The 19,324-nt window shown below is 39.5% G+C and overlaps 1 protein-coding gene across 2 annotated transcripts in view; it reads left to right on the plus strand.

Moving 5' to 3' along the window:
• The window catches only part of HSD17B8 (hydroxysteroid 17-beta dehydrogenase 8), a 147,453-nt gene extending 129,290 nt beyond the window's left edge, over positions 1-18,163 (plus strand). For both annotated transcript variants that reach the window (XM_044083576.1, XM_044083577.1), the window contains 2 exons: positions 14,994-15,068; positions 17,312-18,163. In XM_044083576.1, coding sequence (XP_043939511.1) covers positions 14,994-15,068; positions 17,312-17,328 — 92 coding nt within the window. In that variant the 3' untranslated portion in view covers positions 17,329-18,163. The remainder of the gene's footprint in view (positions 1-14,993; positions 15,069-17,311) is intronic.
• Positions 18,164-19,324: the final 1,161 nt, after the last annotated feature.

Here is a 19,324-nt window from a genome sequence, read left to right on the forward strand (position 1 = left end):
TACCTGTGCAGCCGTGATTACAGGAACTTTGCATTCTTCGGGTATAGAGATGGGCTCTTTAGGGGGTGAGAGGGGGGTAAAGTTAGCACTAAACTGATCTGCCAGGATGTTGGCAATATCAGTTGGGTCTATATTTAGTGCCATTGTGCTGTAACTCAGAGAGGATCTGAGTGTTGCCATTGAGATTCTTGACATAGCTACAGAATGCTTTGTGGTTGTCTTTAGAATCAGTGGCGATTTTGTTTGCATAACTAGCTTTGGAGGATTTTATCAGGGATCGCAGCTTCTTACTGAGGCTGACCAGGGAGCTCCTCCACTCATGGTATTTTACTCTTTTGCAACAGTTTCTTCCTTCTGTTGTACAGTTTGTTTATGGTAGGGGACCACCAGATTGGCTTCCTTTTTTTGGAGGATAACATCTTGGTTCTGTTTGGGATAGCACGATCCATGCACTTGTGTAAGTGCTTATAAAGTGCAATTGTGTAGGATTCAGTAGTCGTAACTGTATTGTCCATCTGTATGGGTGTCATGAAGTTCACCACTTCTGTCTTAAGAAGCATGAAGTTGGCTTTGGAGAAATTATTTACCATGGTTTCCTTAATGCGGGGTAGGGGCAGGATGTGGATATCTAGGGTAATTAGCTTATGGTCAGATCGGACCAATGAGGCGTTGACTTCAGGTCTGGAACACCGGTCACTCATGTTGGTAATGACTAGATCTAGGATATTGTTGCCCCTGGTGGGGGTGTGGATAAGTTGATCCAGGGCATTGGAGTTTATGAATTCCAGAAGGCGTTGAGCAAAGGAGTTGGTACATGAGTAGTTTTTCCAGTTAATGGTGGAGTAGTTGAAATCGCCTATTATTAGGGTGTTTGGTTAAACCCTAATATTTCCAGTACATCAAGAAAAGAGGAGTGGGAATCCTGGGACATGGTACAGTTTGGATTGCAGTTTTACCCAGAGTTTGTTGCACTTGGATAATCTCGGCTGCATTATGCTGAGCAACTTGCCTGGAGGTGTGGATATCCTTAATGAATATGGACACACCTCCGCCTTTGGTGTTCCGGTCCAGGTTACATGGCCAAAAAGTGTGGTATGAGTTATAGCCTGGTAGTGCCTTGAATCAGGTCTCAGTCACTGCACAGATATCGATGTTCTCCATTTTAAGGAGTGCCTTGAGTGAGTGCATTTTGAGATTTAGACTTCTAGCATTGAGTAGCATCACCCTCAGTTTTTGCTTGCCTTTTCCTGTTATGGTGGTGAATTTGTCATTTGAACCTTGCCTAAAAAAGGCACTATAGGGTGCTCTTGGATTGTGTAGCCCAGGCGGGTATGACCTAGCCCTGAGCAGCCTCCTACCATCACCCAGAATGATACCACAGTACAAGCAGAAAATGATTGATTTCAGCAATTGGCTAAGTTTCTGGTGTCATTTTAAGGGGATCCAGTATCTGCCTGGGATGACATGATTGACAGACCTTGATGCTTTGCCAGAGATGGCCTGCATCTGTCACCCCTGGGCTTCCGGATACTGGCCAAGGCTCCTGCCACCCCTGTAGTGCTTTTTTTAGGTGGTGTTCCAAAGACCAAATTACCACAGTAACAGCTACAAAGACATGCAATCTAAGGGTCATGCTACTCAATGCTAGAAGTCTAAATCTCAAAATGCACTCACTCGAAGCACTCCTTAAAATGGAGAACATCAATATTTGTGCTGTAACAGAGACCTGGTTCAAGCCGGCAGAAAGCACCGCTGTACTACCAGGCTATAACTCATTGCATACCTTTCGGCCCCAGAACTTGGACCAAAGCTCCAAAGGTGGTGGTGTTTCCATATTCATAATTGATGAGCACATCTCTAAACTGGTAGCCCAACATAATGCCTCAGAGATACTTCAGGTGCAGCCAACACTGGGTAAGACAACGATTCAGGTCATCGCCTGCTACAGGTCCCCAACCATGTCCCAAGACACCCACTCCACGTTCCTAAGCCCCCTGGAGAATATTAGGGTCCAACCTAACACTCTCATACTGGGCGACTTCAAGTACCCCTCCATTAACTGGGAAAACTACTCATGTACCAATACAATTGCTCAACGTTTCCTGGAATTCATTAATTCCAATGCCCTGGACCAGCTCGTTCTTACCCCCACTAGAGGTAGCAACATCCTTGACGTGGTCATTACTAACATGGGCGACCGTTGCTCTACACCAGTAGTCATCTCCTCCCTGGTTAGATCCGACCACAAACAAATCACCTTGGAAATCCACATTTCTCCCACCCCCACCCCCCGCAAAGGTAACCACCATGATAAACTTCTCCAAAGCTAACTTTGGGCTACTAAAAACAGAGGTGGCTAACTTCAGGGCACCCATGCAAATGAAGAATAGTTGCATGACCACCAAATCGTACACCAAACACCAATGCACTGTACGAACATGTACACAAATGCATGGATCTCACCATACCCAATAGAACCAAGACGCTCGCCTCCAAAAAAAAGGAAGCCAATTTGGTGGTCCCCTGCCATAAACAAATTCTACAACAGAAGGAGGAAACTGATGCGGAATAAGGTGAAGTCTCAAAACTGAAAAAAACTCATCAGCCTCAACAAAAAGTTGAGATCCCTCATCAAATCCTCTAAAGCTAGCTATGAAAACAGAATTGTGGCAGATAGTAAAGACAACCACAAGGCCTTCTATAGTTATGTAAAGAATCTCCACGGCAATAACCAGATTTGCTCTGAGCTACTGCACAATGGTACCTCCTATACCGAGCCAACAGATATTGCCAATATACTGGCCAACAGATTCAGTGCCAACTTTACCCCTCTCCCCTCCCCCAAAGGACCAATCACAATACCAGTAGATTGCCAGGCACCCAGTATTACTGCTGTACAGGTTAAAACAGCACTGTCCAAGGCCAACAATACAGCTTCTATGGGACCTGACAATATCTCTGGCTGTGTTCTACATGAACTACAGAGTGAACTGGCACCACACCTGTGTGCCCTGTTCAATCACAGCCTCACCTCAGGCTTTCTCCCTACCAAATGGTGCACTGCTACAGCCATCCCTCTCCACAAAGGAGGTCCGACTACAGACCCTGGAAACTATCGCTCCATTAGTCTGATGAGTCTGATATGCAAAGCTATGGAACACATCATCATGGACTTAATAAACAAGGATATAGGAAATCTCCAAACTCTGGATCCCACGCAGTTTGGTTTTGTGAAGGGTAGATCATGCCTGCTCAACTTGGTTGACTTCTTTGAGTCAGTCTCCAGAGCTGTGGATGAAGGCAAGGTGGTTCCTACAGCCTACCTTGATCTGCCCAAGGCTTTCGATTCTATTCCCCACTCAGGAATCATAGAAAAACTCACTAAGCTAGGCATCAATCCCTACATCACTAGGTGGGTTGAAAAACTGGCTCACAGATAGAACCCACAGTGTGAAAAAGTAGCTCACTCTAAGTCAGACTGCCAACCTGTCACGAGTGGAGTCCCACAGGATTCCATCCTGGGTCCTCTCCTGTTTGGTATCTACCTCTCTGAAGTCCAGGCCAACACAAAGGGACTCTGGCTGACAAGTTTCACAGACGATTGCAAGTTAGGAGCTATTATTAACTCCCCAAGTGATGTTGACATCCCACAGAAGGGCCTCACTGAGACTAACGACTGATGCCAGAACCATGGCCTTAAGCTCAATGCCAAAAAATGTGTCATCATCCCCTTTGGGAAAAACTGGGTCTCATTCATGTTGTTGAACTTTTACAAGTTCGAATGTCATATGGTCGAAACCATATGCTCGAACTTGTAAAAGTTTGAACGTTTCAATGGAGTTCTCTGTAAGGGAAGCTTTCCCTTTCCTGCAACGTAGTGCAATCTCAAGAGTTGTTATATTTAAGTAGCGGGAATGTAGGGGGACCCCTGCTTACAACCTTCAGGTAAGTTTTTTTTGTTTTTTTGTTTGTTAATTACATTGTCAAACTTTTAAAGTTCGAACATATAGTGTCGACCACATGGTGTCTGCACTTTTAAAAGTTCGACAACGTGATATAGACCCGAAAAACCTGGTTCCCATGAATTACCACATTGATGGTAGTCCACTGAATACAGAAGGAGTTATAGGAGATCTGGAAACACAGGTTGACAGCAGCCTCTCTTTTGACCACCACATTGGTACTGTGGTCAGAAAGTACTTCTGTATGGCACATCTCATTACTAAGGGTTTTGCATCCAGGAAGAAAGAGGTCATTGTCTCCCTTTACTCTTCCCTCATTAGGCCAATCATCGAGTACAATGGCCCATTTGGCATGTACCTCACTAGGCTCCTGCAACAACTGGAGAAGCCGCAAAAGTACCTCACAAAGAGGATCCTAGGCCTTAAACACTTGTCCTATATGGACAGACTCCAAAAACTCCAACTATTCTCTGTCTCATATCACCTACTTTGAGGCGATCTCTGCTTGACTTACAAAGCCATGTCTGACCCAGCTCTGTTAGAAATGCTACATCTAAAGAAATCCCAATCCCTCTGCACCACACGGTCCAGAGACCTCAACCTCATTACCACAATCAAGAGAACAAGCTGGAGGGACAGGTTCATAACCCAGAGACTGCCTATGCTATGGAATAGACTTCCCATACATGTCAAACAGAGCAGCTCACTGGCCCTCTTCAAGAGAAATCCTGATGTGTGGATGGGAGATAGAAAATTCACCCCGGGGAATCACTCCAGTGGCTCTACTCTACAGAGGCACTGGGAACTAAGGTCTGGTGGCACGATGCCAGGGTAACCCTATGGGCTAGGCTTGTAAAGGCTCCAGGGCCATTAGCCTAGTACACACCTATGAACCAAAGGGCAGTCAAGAAAATAGATATCCGTATACTGTGCTACTCCTTTAATGCATCAGTCAAACAGTAAAAAAAAAAAAAAAACAGATTTCAAAAGAAAATCAAAAATATTACAACCGCAGCCCATAAATGAGGTCATCATGCCTTCTGTCTAATCATGCTAAATGTTGAACTATACTTTTTACATTTATTTGCATATACCTATTTAAGAATAACACCACTGCTTGATATTTTAAAATTCTGCCAGAAAGCAGGATTTTCATTCTAGGCAGCAGAAAAAAAAACTTGGCCTGCACTTGTCGTGGCTTGATGGTTGTTTGTCCATTGATACAAATAGTGATGATCTCTTATTGTTTTTTATAAAAGAGAAGTACAACAGAGATAGTCATTCTACTTGTTTGGCACTGATTTACTAATGGCATTTTAAATCTTTTGGAAAGTAAGTAATCTGACTGGACAGTGACATTTTTTTCCACGGATGATGATGAGATTTACTTATGAAAACAGAGCTCTGTGCAATTTTAAATAAATAACTAGTACAAATAGAGCTACAATTTTAAATAAATAGCTTGTACAAAGAGACATACAATAGGTATTTATTCCTAGCTGGACATTTTTATTTGGTAGATTTGGGCCTCCTGTTTCTTGGGGGGAAAAAAAGCTGCTGTTCTTTTTCAGTTTTGGCACAAAAGTTAAGTTCTTATTCATTTTTTTTTGTAAATCCAACTTTCTGGTAGAATTTAAAAATATCAAACAGTGGGGTTATTAAAATTAAGAAAGGACAGTACTGAAAAAAGTTGTTAGAACTGGGCAACAAGATACGCTGTAATATTTTAGCATTAGTGATTCTGAAGGCTTTCAAATATCTGATCTCACATTTTCATTGTTGCTGTGTTTCACAAAACCTCATGAGCATAAGCTGTATTAGCAATCCATATTAGCTTTCTTTCCTCCTTAGCTGACATTATTTCAAGTTAAGTCAAAACTACATTAATCACAAACCCATTTTGCACTGGAGATTTAATTGAGTCAGGTTTACTTGACAGTCAAGGTAGCTTACATGATTCACAGTTGCTGGAGGTGATTTTCTGTATCACTTTCAAATGACAGTTTGTATGTGTGTGTTTGCATTGGGGCAGGGGAGTTGACAGTACTAACAAAAATTTCAATTCAGCAGTTGTTGCTATACTTTGATAATCTGCAAAACTTGACTTGTGTGAACTCATATCATCAAAAAGGATTTCAGTTTTGATTAATTTATTTGCAGTGGAATGCATTATGTCTGTGAGGATTGTATGAATTTTGCATATTTTTAAAATTACCTAAAGTGCAGCTCTTACATTTTTTTTCAACATTTACTGGTACTGCTGTGACACATTTTTTAACCCTTTAATTACTTTGTCTTTGCAGCAAGTATAATAAGGCAAGCATTTTTTTCTGAATTTCGTGGCAGAATACATTCTTGCATTTGCTTAATAAGCAGCACCTTAAAGCTAGAATAAACAAATTCATATTTGAGTACGGTTTATCAAAATCTGAAAACATGTTGAGATAAATGTAGTTAAAAACTGCTGCTCTTTCATTAGTGTTTGTCTGCCAACATGTTAGACTAAAATTAATTTTAATTAATACAGCATTATCACTAACTACTCTTGTAACCTGTATATTAAAGTGACTCTTGGACACATTTTTTTAACATAGCAATACCTCTCAACCTCTTAGAGCAAGAAATCTGGACAAAGCCATAAATAAAAGTGGGAAAAGGCCCAAAAATAGGGACAGTTTTTAAATATTGCTCTTATAGACTTAAAAAAGTTTATAGAATAACAGATTTTGCATTTGCATTAATTTTCTGAAGGATATGAAGTCTGAAACTCAAATGCCTGTCATTATTTTCTAACTTTAGTCTTTAATGATTTGGTGGTGGTGGTGCTGCGGTAGCGTTGTCGCCTCACAGTAAGACGCTGTCAGGTTCGATTCTCAGCTAGAGTGTCTTCTGCGTGGAGACATGCCTGAATGGGCGTATCTTCGTTGAAGGTTGTGCATCAGGGCTGGCAACTCGGCACGTAAAAATTAACTGCCAATCATTAGCGGACCGGAGTTCTGCTGTGGCAACCCCTAACCGGGAAAAGCCGAAAGACACAACAACAACAACAGTCTTTAATGATTTGCCAGAAAACCACACTTTTATGAAAAACTGACCAAAATATGAGACCAAAATCTGTATATACTGAGAAAATCTGTACAATTGAGAAGTGTGGAACATAGACCTGCACATCTACATTCTCCAGTTTCATACAAAGAAGACTTTTCTATCAGATTTGATGCTGATATTTTGGAATGGAAGAAATGCTGTTGACAAGTTAAAGCTAGTTACCTGTGAAATCCCAGGTATGAATGACTGAGAATTTTAAAGTTTACCTTAAAAGGAAACATTTGGTTGTATGATATGAATGTCACATGACAAATTAGTATTTGAGTTTCTTTTATGTTTAATTTCACTTCAGTCTGATGAAGTCTGTGTAAGGGATGAAAAAGGTGAGTGAATTTTAATTAAATGACATATTCTTTCCCAGTTGTTTTTAATTTTTCACTCCATGTCTTTTGTTGCTAAAGATATATACTTGATGTATATGTGATGCTTGTGTGCTACACCAAAGCAGAAACTCTGTCCAAAATGAGATGGTGAAAGTAATGTAGTCTCTTTAGTCTGTGGGTTACTCGTGTATGAAATGTTTGAATTTGGAAGTGAATATTGTTATGTACTAGCTTAAGTAAACAAATGGTAAATTTGTTGGATGGATTTCTATGATATGGATTCATCTGAAAGATCCAAATTAGCACTAAAGTAGGTGTATGAATTTAGGAAGAGGGTTAAGATTTGATTTAGGAAGAACATGCAAAAGGTGTGCTTTGTAGTACATTGAAATAAAATAAAAATATTTGCTTTTACTGTTTAAAAAATGATAAAGAAGAGAAAGGAGAAAGGTGGTTAAATGGAAAATGTCCAGAAACTGAAGTGGTTTATGTGATGGTTTACTGTCAAGTAAGAGTGTAGATGTTTTTAGAAAGCAGGCCTTTGACAAACCGGCTTGAGTCCGCAGCTGAAATATGTCTGCAGTAATAACTGGCTCTTTAACTAAAATATCATGCAGAACTTAAAAATGGAACTTTAAACTGCTAAGATATTCAGTTTTAACAAAACTGTAACTCTGGTCACAGGAATGGCTGGATGAAATAAATTAATCTTAAACGTGTTTTAATCTTGATGTGAGAAGCAGTTTTCTTAGTCAGTAATGTGGACTGCTCCACAGTATGTGCACAGACAAGGAAATGTTCTTATTACTGAAGAACTGAATTTCAGTTTCAAATTTTTGAACAGCCCCTTGACACTACAGTTGAATTATAGGTCTACAGTCTGAATCATTAGTGGTCACAGCACTTCTCAATTAAACTGAATTTGAAGAAGAAAACTCTCTTATGGGAAAGAGACAACAGAAGGGGAAAAAGCATCACAAACTTTATTTCCCCACCACACATTCTAATAATGTAATTAAATCCAAGGTTACAACAATTTTAGGAATTATTTTCTGAGCTGCGGTTACAATGAGCTTCATGTCCTATTTGCTGAAACACTATTTACAGTTTTCTGATTACTTGTTTTTGGTAAACTCCACTTTGACGGAGTCCAGTTTAGAAGAGTAAAAGTATAGCAGAGCTGTTTAGCAGAGTATACTTTTGAAACGGCTCTTTAACACGGATCTATGGATGTACTGGACTTACTGAACCCTAAGTATTACCTTGTCCTCGTATGCGACTCTTAACTAAGATGGAAGTGAACATGCCCATCAGAATAGGAAAATATGGAGTGTAGGCATATTCCCCATTGAATTTCTGGCTGTATCTCTCTCTGCACCAGTTGCCGCCTATGGATAATGACCAAAGGATGCTCTGGCTAAGGGACAATGTAGTAATTTAATCTCAATGGCACAAGTCCTGGAATGAGATGCCTGATCTGCAGCTGTTTTAAGATGATTAAAACATACATATTGACTTTACTGAAGTATTAGAATTTGAACTAATTTGTTTCAGAGTGATAGTATACCAGCCACTTAGTAGTTAATAACTGTGCATTAATGACTTATTTTTTTATGAAATGATTAAAACCTGTTGGCCCACATCACACAGTATAAATTAAGTTACACATTTTAAGCCTGAAATCCTATAGTCTGTATTTCCCTTGATTTGTGTAGGCTACAGAGTGGAAAGACATGCTTTTGCAGTCCCTTGTTTTTAATATTTCAAGTTAGTATATTTTTCTAATTTAATTGCAAAATCGCTGTAATGTTCTCTGATCATAATTTATACATATTGTCATTGTTCTATTTACATAATACTAGTATAACCCTTATATACTACAGTTTAAAAGTCAGTTTTCTGGCATTCAACTGTTGTTGTTACAGGACTCCTGTACACCAAACATTTAAGTATATATTCACACTTGTTGCAATGTGCCCATAAGAAGGTATCCTTAACATCCAGCAGTTAGTTTTGTCTCTCTTCTGTATTTGATGATGATTGCCCTTTTTAAAGTTATGCTGTATTTTTCTTTTAGAATACTGAATTATTGTTTACCCAGTTTTAATTAATGTGGTTTTAAAACATTAATTGACCTATTAGTATTTGTGCTACAAAACTAATATGTTAAAGTATGACATTTTCAGTTTTAGCCCTGAAGATTTCCTCAGGTTAAAGGAATTGCAATAGAAATTCACTTTGCTATTTACCTAAATCAAATTCACACTGTTTCTCACTCTTGGTCATTTCCATGGCATCATAGGTGGCCTTGGTGGTCAGGGGTGGATGGTAGGATGTCTACAGAAACATGGCTAAAGATTATTCTTCACTACCACACAGAGACTGGCCTGAAAAAGGGACAGTGGCACATATCATATAAAACATCTACAGAATTTTATTTATTTATCCTTTATTGACCAGATTAGTGGCTTCTTTACAGTAGTGACCCAAAGTGGTATTCGTATTACTAGGGCAAATTTGGCCAGGACATTGGGGAACTACCCTTACTCTTTCCAATAAATGCATTGAGATCTGTTCTGTTGCAGCAACTGCACTGTCCTACTCTTGCCTGAATAGTTACCTTTAAATATTATTTTGGATTCTTGCTTGCTTTTTTAGTATGTATACTTTTGCAAATTCATTTTTTTAATATTTTTTGTCTACTTTCCTACTGCATACAGCTCCATAGAATTTGGGATACAGTGCTTAGTTGAGCCACACACACAATCAATCTCCCTGGCCCTACTTGCTAAAAAGAAAACCTCCAAAAAATTTGCTGTCCTTAGTATATCTCACCTCTGTCACAGGTGCCTGAAGTCATCAAAAGGAAAACAAAATTAACCTCATAGTGTGGTTGTCAGACAAGTGAGCCAATCCGTCATGCTAAAGAAGTAAAAATTTATTGTCAAAATTAAAAAAGCCTATATCCTGTGTTATCACCCATTTAATTTATTTCAGGGTCATGGGAGAGCTGGAGTATATCCTGGCATTCACTGGCAGAAAGAGATAATTCTGGACAGGATGTCAGTTCGTTGCAGGATACCCACACCCACAACATGCACACCCATTTGATAATTTCACTTATGGCATGTTTTTGGAATGTGGAAGAGACCAGGTGCTTATTGTCTAGTAAATCCAGCTCTTTGTGACTTCAAGAACTTTAGCACACCTGCCTGTCTGTCAAGAGCTACTTTAAGTCCTTGCAAAATTCTGTCCCTCTTCCTTAACCTCTGCTGTCCCCTTCTTTGTTGCCTTCTAACTTTCCCAATATGGTGTTTTCTATAGCAAATTCTGTCTTTGCATTTAATTGTAATGTTAGGCCTTCTAGTGAACAGCCTGTATTTATATTCCTAAGTATTAACTGATCTGATCTAACATGGGGGGCAGTACAGTGGTACAGTAGGTAGTGTTACCTCCTCAAAGCAACAGGTGTTCAGTTCAGTTCAGTTGTTGGATGGGGTGCTTTCTTTGTGGAGCCTGCGTGCCTGGTCTGGTTTCTACATGCAGCTTAAGTTTTTTTTTTTTTTTTTTTTGTATAGCAGTAATAAAATCCTTACAAGGCTGTAAGTTGGGCTGTTCTACTAGCCTTGTCCCCAGCCTAAAATCTCTGCAGTTGTTCAGAAGGTCTCTATTTGAAGTAGTTGTAGCATAAATTGCTGAGAATGGATGACTTGGCCACTGGCACTGAAATGTGGTAAGGGCTTTTAAGACATTTCAGCTCTTTTTGAATCTAGTCCAGTTCTCACTTTCTTGATAAAATTTTGAAAAAGAGATTTTGTTTACATTCCTACTGCATGCAGATCCTGAAGTCATCATAAGGAAGACAAAATGTCATGTCATGAAGTGAATATGGGAGAGCTTAAAAGATAGCTATGTCCTTTGTGTAGTTGGCCCCATCCAAGTGTTTTTTTTTTCTTTAACTTTAATTGCACATGCAGTTTATGGTCCAGAAACCATTTTGGTACCTTTCAGTTTCTTAATTTCCATTTTATTCTGTCTTGGGTCATTTTTTTTTCTATTCACATACCACCCCCCCCCTCGAAGCACCTTTGTCTATATGTGGTTTTCACTTTTAAGTCACTGCCTATGATTTTACAACCTATGGTCATGGGGTGAGATAGCATGAGGGAGAGAACTGAATGGCAATTAAGAGTTTGCCTTTCTTATTGGGTGGGTGTAGATTTCAGCATAGTTCAGAAACCCTACATTGGAGGCTGAAAGATGAAGTTGCTGTGTTTGCTACTGTATTACTGCTTATTTATTGCTGTATTACTATACATTGATATTATATTATTGGTTATTGTGTTGGACAATGCAGTGGTGCAGCGATAGTGTTGTCACCTCACAGCAAGAGGTTCTCTGGTTCGATTCTCAGCTGGAGTGCCTTTGGTGCGGAGTCTGCATGTCCTCCCTGCGTTCATGTGGGTTTTCTCTGGGTACTCCGGTTTCCTCCCGCATTACAAAGATATACGTCTGGTGTGTTTCTCCCCGGGCCTCCGATGAAAATTGGGTTTGCTCCAAGTTGGACTTTCCTGGTAAACAAGTGTTGGATAAATAAATAAATAAGTAAAATTACTAGCAAGTGGCAACATGATGCCCCTTACAAACTTCTTCTATGAAGAGAAAAGACCCACCTATTGGGAACAAATGGCAGAGATTATGGTACTGGAGAATAGATGAGCCTATTGTGAATAGGTGGAAGACAGCAGTCAGAAAATTTAACCATAAAGCTAGTGGAAATCAGAGTAATTCAGTAAAAAAAAAAAGAACTTTCTAGAGGCAATCTAATATGACCATGATTCCAGTAGTGTGTGAATTTAGAATCATACCTCCTTATTAACTTTTGTCTAGGAAGCATCTTATTATGGGAGTATTAAAGAGAGACTATAAAATGAAGCCATATTCGTATGGCACTCCTCATCTAGGCTGTTTTGGATGTAAAATTATAAAACAAATAATTCTAGACAATTACAATACTACCACAGCTTTAGTACTGCATAGAAAAAAACGTTTAGTTGCTGGCAGGAGTTTTCCATTAAGTTACCAACTTGCAAGTAGTTTTAATGGCATTTTAGAACATGGGTTCTAGGCTTAAATTACATTTAGAAATGTATAAACAAACTCAGACCAGGAAAGAAAAATCCCTTCTTCTCTCAGAACCAAAGTGGAACTTAATCTGTCACTCTGACTGAAGGTAGAATTCATTTCCTTACAGAGAGGGTGCTTCCTTAAGGAAATGTATTCTACCTTCAGTTATGTCCATAATCCTGTTTGAAAACCAGTGCCTCATTAGTTCTTTTGTACACTAAATTTAATTAATCCAGTAGAAGCATATCAATAACATAGTCCCATCAGTAGTGTATGGAGATTGAGCGAGTATGGAGCTCATCATCTTTTTAAAGGCCTCATAAGCCAGTTAAAAATCTCCTGCCTGCCTTCTGTACCCCATAGACAACATGCTAAGTGGTCATATTGTCAGACTAATTGTCCCCCCCGATACCTGACTGTTTGGTATAAACCTCCTTTCCATCCACAGTATTTTTTAATGAGGTACCTAAACAGTAATACTTCTTATGTATGCATACTAACTAGAAAAGGCATGACCTGAGGCCTCCCCTAAGTAATATTTCTTTTAAATCTCCCCATACCACCTAACTTGTGTACTAACTCTAACCCTACCACTACCCCTTACCTCAACCCTACACATTACCTTAGAAAAGCCCTTCCCCTAGCTACACAAGACACTGAAACACACACACGCAACAGTACTTCTATCTTCTTACCTGAACCATACTCTGATCCTAGCCCACAAACCTGAATCCACACGCACCTACCCTTAATGCCAAAACTTTCAGTATATCTGAAAGTTTTGGCATTAGTAGACAACCCCATTTATGTGCTCACAAAGAAATCTCATACACCATCTGTGTTCCCAGCATTAAGATTTCTGGCATTCGAAAACAATGTATTTTTTAAAGAACACAAAGTAGTGCACTTTGTCAATAAAGGCACATTCGACAAAGTGAACTATAACTGGTCTATGATTAAATACTCTTATCCCGCGGTAGTGGTGCTGCGGTAGCATTGTCGCCTCACAGCAAGACATTCTCCCGTTCGATTCTCAGCTAGAGCGTCTTCTGAGTGGAGGCATGCGTGAATGGGTGTACCTTCGTTGAAGGTTGTGTGTCAGGGCTGGTAACTCGGCACGTAAAAATCCACTACCAAACATTAGCGGACCGGAGTTCCGCTGTGGCGACCCCTAACCGGGATAAGCCGAAAGACACAACAACAACATTACAGAAAGCTACATTTCCTGTTTGTGTCCATTCTTGTGATGATGATATTGAGAATAGATGTGTTGTCATTTTATTTTCTCTTATGCTGTTACAAACAAAAATGTCACATTATTTCTTTAGCATTTCATTTTCCCTGTTACTGGTACAAAGTCAGTGGGCCAGATTCATTAACACCTACACTAAGTGTACATGATCTGTATTCAAGAGCATCCCTACCTCATTTTTTGTGCCTTCTAGTCACTCAGAAAGATTATACTAAGTGCACATGTAGTCAACACTTTGTGGTAACCTTTATGAATCTCCCTTGACATTTAAGGCTGCAAGAAAATCAGTAGGAAAAATAAAATTAGGTGGAAGTTATGCTTGTGTTGTCTGCTTACTCAGTACAGTGTACACTTAGTGTAGGCATTAATGAATCCCAGGGAATATTTGTTGGCTTATTTTTATTCTAGTCAATTAATTATTGCTGAGATTAGATGCACATTATGGCTTTATATATGTTATTAATGAGTTTTTAGAACTTTTAGTGTACTGTTTTAGTAAAAGTAAATACTTATGTTTGAATGTAAACATTCTGGTATTGTGGTGAGCACATTCTGTTACTGGGATGGGCAAGACTGCTTTGGAATTCTGTTTGGAAGAGGCTTGACAGGCAGGAGTAGGGAATACAGTGCCAGGCATCTAGATGATTTTGAGGATCTGCTACTACAGTGAGTATTTCGTACAACTGTACTGAAGTGTATTGTAGTTCAGAAAACAGATGCGAGAAAAACAGATATAGTAGTCCATGAAAAGAAAACAAAAGTAATATTGATCATTGAAATTGCTCTGATTACAGTGTCTTTTGTACAGAAAGACAGAATTTCATAAAATACCAAGATTTGCAGGCAAGAACAATGGCAGTGTGGAAGAAGGGTAGGTAACCAGACAGTTACAGTAGTAGCAGGAGCAATGGGTCTCATAAAAAAATAATTTACAGTTTTATTAAGATATGCTACTGACGCATGTAACTTCATATGAATTATAGAAGCAGTCATTTCTGGGCACATTGTATGTGCTGGGAAGAGCACTTCTGGCTAACATCAAAGATTGAAACAATACTAATTCCATGAACTTTAATCACACTTAGACTTAGGAATAGAGTCCATTCCCATCATGATACCAGAAACCCAAAAGACTTGGACAAATTAAACTGTACTGTCCTCTTTAAAGTTGTAGGATAAATATGTTCAAGAAATGCTTAGTACTATCTTTTTTATCCATAGACGTTGCTGATGTGTGTGCCTTTCTGGCATCTGATGACAGCAGTTATATTACGGGTACAAGTATTGAGGTAACAGGTAAGTACCTGTCTGTTAATTTCAACTTACATCATTTGCAGTTTGCAGATTTTGGAATTCAGTTATTATTTTCTCAGAAAACAGTAAATGTCCTATAGAGTAAGGATGTATTCTCTAGTGAGATATACCAAAAAGTTTTGGGGGGGGGGGCATGTGACCAAACTACACATTAGTAAAATGTAAAAAAAACAAGTCTGCGATATTGGTCATTTAGAACCATGATACTATCTCCTAGAAAACTCCAGTAAATTGCCTTGTACTGCACTCCCTTCCTTCTGCTGCAGTGTATTATGCCACTTTCCCTTCTAAACAGTCCCATTTTCTGCTAAGAACCAGCTTGTTATATTGTCTTTTTCATTCTTGTCTCCTATTTTACACCTTTCTGTTAAATTACTTAGGTCTAGCCTACACTAAAAGAAAGTCAATGCACTGAATGCGATTCCCATCACTGTTTCCTGACGTATGTCATGCCTTGTACTTCATCCCCACCATCTGGATCATTTTATCATGCCCACCATGGTCTGGCCCCATTCTTACAATTTGTCTTGACTTTTAGTTTGTTCACACTGTCTTAACTAATGTGGCAACATATTGCCCAGTGTAGTTTGTTGTGGCAGGTCTTCTGTTCATTCTCTGTATTCTAACTTTCTCATAAGCTTTGTATTCTGAGTGCTCTGATTCCCAAGGTGTTTCACACCTTGTATAATATATTCACCCACTACAGGACATCATATGTTGGGTTGCACCTTGTTTACTAACCTAACCTTTATCCTGTTTCCAGCTAATAGACCCCAATCCATGGTATTCCTTTTGCCTTTTTTGCTGCCTTGTAGCTTTTGTTGCCTCACCGCTTATATCTCGTCCCCTCGCCTTTGTTTGTTACCTTGTACACATTTGTATCGCAATGTCCTTGGGTACTGCCCTGTAATCAGTCTGTGACTGCATTCTTTTAGGAGCTCAACTTACTGTGCCATAGTTCTGTATCTTTGTTCTGCTCTGGTTAAAAAAGAATAATAAATTATTCATCCAACTGGACCATTTTCAGATTTCAGCCTGGTTTACAAATTAAGAAAAGAACCACAACCATTAAGGAAACAAAATGCATTGAAATTATACATATCTATATGTATTAACTATATGCATCAGTTTAGCATCAAGCAATCTGGCATTGTTTCCCAGGCAGACTTACAGAAAATAAAGATTACCACTCTTATTTTGCCCTCTTGTCATGCTTTTACTGCATTTGTCATGTACTTGGTACCTGTCTTCTCACTGTGCCATTGTCTGATGTTTTGTATCCATTTTCTCACTGCACACTTGTCTTGTGCCAGGTTCTCAGTTTCCTTCTGCTGCATTTTCTTGTGCCTAGCACCTATTCTGTCGTGGCATTGTTTTCTAATGTCCTGTACCTGATCGTTCACTGGTCTCTTATCTTGCACCCGGTCTCTCCATATCTTTGCCCTGTGCTTAATAGCTAGGTCCCACTTACTGCACTTCACCTTTCCTTTGCTTTGTAGTCAGCTTCTACTTGCTATACCACACCCGGGTTCTTGTTTTTACTGCACCCTATCCTTTTCAATTTCTTGTTTGTCTCCATTTAGTCCATCTTTCCTTATTCTGTCTGAGTAGCTAATTCAGACTCCATGTATTCCACCATGTCCTGTAACTTCTTTGCACCTTCCCTGTCCCATGTCTTCGCTCTCCTTTCATGTGCCATGGTTTATGTAGGCAGTCGTCCTGACTGTGCCCTACCATACCTTTTCACTGTAGCCATTATGAGGCCTCGATCAGTCTGCACTCACATCCCTGTCTTTTGCATCATCAGTGCATCCCATTATGCATCATCTATTGTACGCAGACCCTGTTCACTGTACCCACTCCTTTCTTGTTCCTTTTAACTAATTCCTGACCACCGCACCCTATTCTGTCTCATTATTTATATGGCTACACACTTGTTATACCCCATGACTTTTAGCAAGTCCTTTATTTACTGCAATGCACCCTTTCATGCCATGTGATCTGACCCCAGCCATTGTTTAAATAGCCACCTCCCTTTTCCTGCATTCCTGTTCTTGCTCTTTGGTTACATGCAGTAACTTTCACTATATACAGTGCTGTTTTTTGTGCAGCCTGTAGGACAAACAGATTTTTTTTCCAGTTTAAAAGCATAAATTGTTGCTACATTTGTGTCAGAAACTGTGTTTTAAAGTTAATAACTATTTGTATGTTTGCTTTATCTTCAGGTGGCCTTTTCCTTTGATAACTACACAGCTGCACTTCAGAAGGCTGCTAAAAGAACCCAACTATTGATAAGGCTGCTGACTGGGTCTGCTAGAATGAAATGTTTTTCCAGTGTTGTGGCAAACTATAGCATCACTGTCTTTCCTGATGTGATTAACTTTTGAAATTATACAGATAATCTGTTATTTTTATGCCCCTTATTGTGAAAGAAATAATTTTCAATTAATATTGCCTGTTTAAGATTTTGTATAATTTTCATAGAGATAAATCTGGAAAGCAGTTTTAAGGTATGTATAGGAACAGAATCTTATTATTAAGTGCTGATATGCAAGACAGGAAAGAAGTATGCAAATTGCATGGCTTTATTGGGTACATTTCTAGAATGAGTTCTTGTTAAAAATTCCATCTTTGGATAGCATGTACAAAATTGAAAATATGGAAAAATGTATACCAAGTCTGAGGCTGCAGAGTCCCTAAGTATTCACATTACTCTGAGGTGCAGCTGTCTTAGAGTTGGAATATATTAAGAAGCAGGAGTTTGGGTTTGGGTGTGGGGTGCAGCCCCCCCCCCGCCCCAAAGAAAAAATGGTTTAAAGGCTTTGAATTTCGATATTTGCTTTATGTTTTGGCAGTTGCTGTGAGATATGCTGTTAAGGATCTCATACACTTGATAGGGAGCATTTTTGCATATAAAAACATTATATTTGTGACCAGATGATGACTATAGTGGCCTTTACATGCTAGAAATGCACTAGGTAAGACTGTATATTTGATAATTATGTACTACTGTCTTGGGCTGGTAAAAGCACTCAAAGAGCATTATGATCTAATAAAGTACATATAAATGCCAAGGATGAACTTGTTAGCTCGGTCCTGATATTTACTTTTGCTGTAATGTGTTCATCATGGACCAGATCTTATACAAACCAGATTGCTAACTATTTCAACGTGTTTGTTTCAGTAGGGTGTGAGTATTAAATTGTACTTTTGCAGCAGGTTTGTTTCCTGATGGTATCTTAAAGAGCACAGTATTTTCATCTCATTCGTGAAGTACTTGCACATTTCTTACTGTATTACCGAAATATGGATGGTGGTAAGAACAGCAGTAAAAAAGGGTGGTTTCCATGATGCAGTGATTTGGGATTCACAGACATGGTATCCATAATAAGGAAAGACTTCATAGGTGTGTACTAGGCTAATGGCCCTGGAGCCTTTACAAGCCTAGCCCATAAGGATTACCCTGGCAACGTGCCACCCAACCTTGGTTCCTAGTGCTTCTGTCGAGTAGAGCAATTGGAGTGATCCCCGGGGTGAATTTTCTGTTTCCCATCCACTCATCAAGATTTCTCTTGAAGAGGGCCAGTGAGGTACTCTGCTTGACATGTATGGGAAGTCTGTTCCACAGCATGGGCAGTCTCTGGATTATGAACCTGTCCCTCCAGCATGTTCTCTTGATTGTGGTAATGTGGTTGAGGTTTCTGGAGCGTGTGGTGTGGAGGGATTGGAATTTCTTTAGATGTAGCATTTCTAACAGAGCTGGTCAGACATGGCTTTGTATGTCAAGCAGAGATCGCCTCTAAGTAGGTGATATGAGACAGAGAATAGTTGGAGTTTTTTAAGTCTGTCCATGTAGAACAAGTGTTTAAGGCCTATGTGACGCCCGTGCACTGGCTCAGCAATCAAGGAGCCTCAATCCTCACCACTAACACCAGTGAGGGGCGTCCATATAGGGAAAGGATAATAAATACACACACACACACAGTAAAGTACAATTTCCCTTAAGAGCACACAGTGATCACAGTACCTTCTAGAGTCCACCACATCATTGGCCCTTTGACACCCATGCAATCTAAATATCACATACTGTGTGTATTTATTATCCTTTCCCTATATGTGTGTATATATATGTATGGGTCCAGCGTCTCTTGCCAGGCATCGGCTTTTGACTCCGGCAGCAGACCTACAGAAGGGAAGAATCCTCAGCAGACTGGACACAGGCCACATCTTTCTGGGCC

The sequence above is a fragment of the Protopterus annectens genome, chromosome 9.part0 (genome assembly GCF_019279795.1).
Source record: "Protopterus annectens isolate FY-2018-M chromosome 9.part0, PAN1.0, whole genome shotgun sequence".
In the NCBI taxonomy this organism is placed as follows: domain Eukaryota; kingdom Metazoa; phylum Chordata; order Ceratodontiformes; family Protopteridae; genus Protopterus; species Protopterus annectens.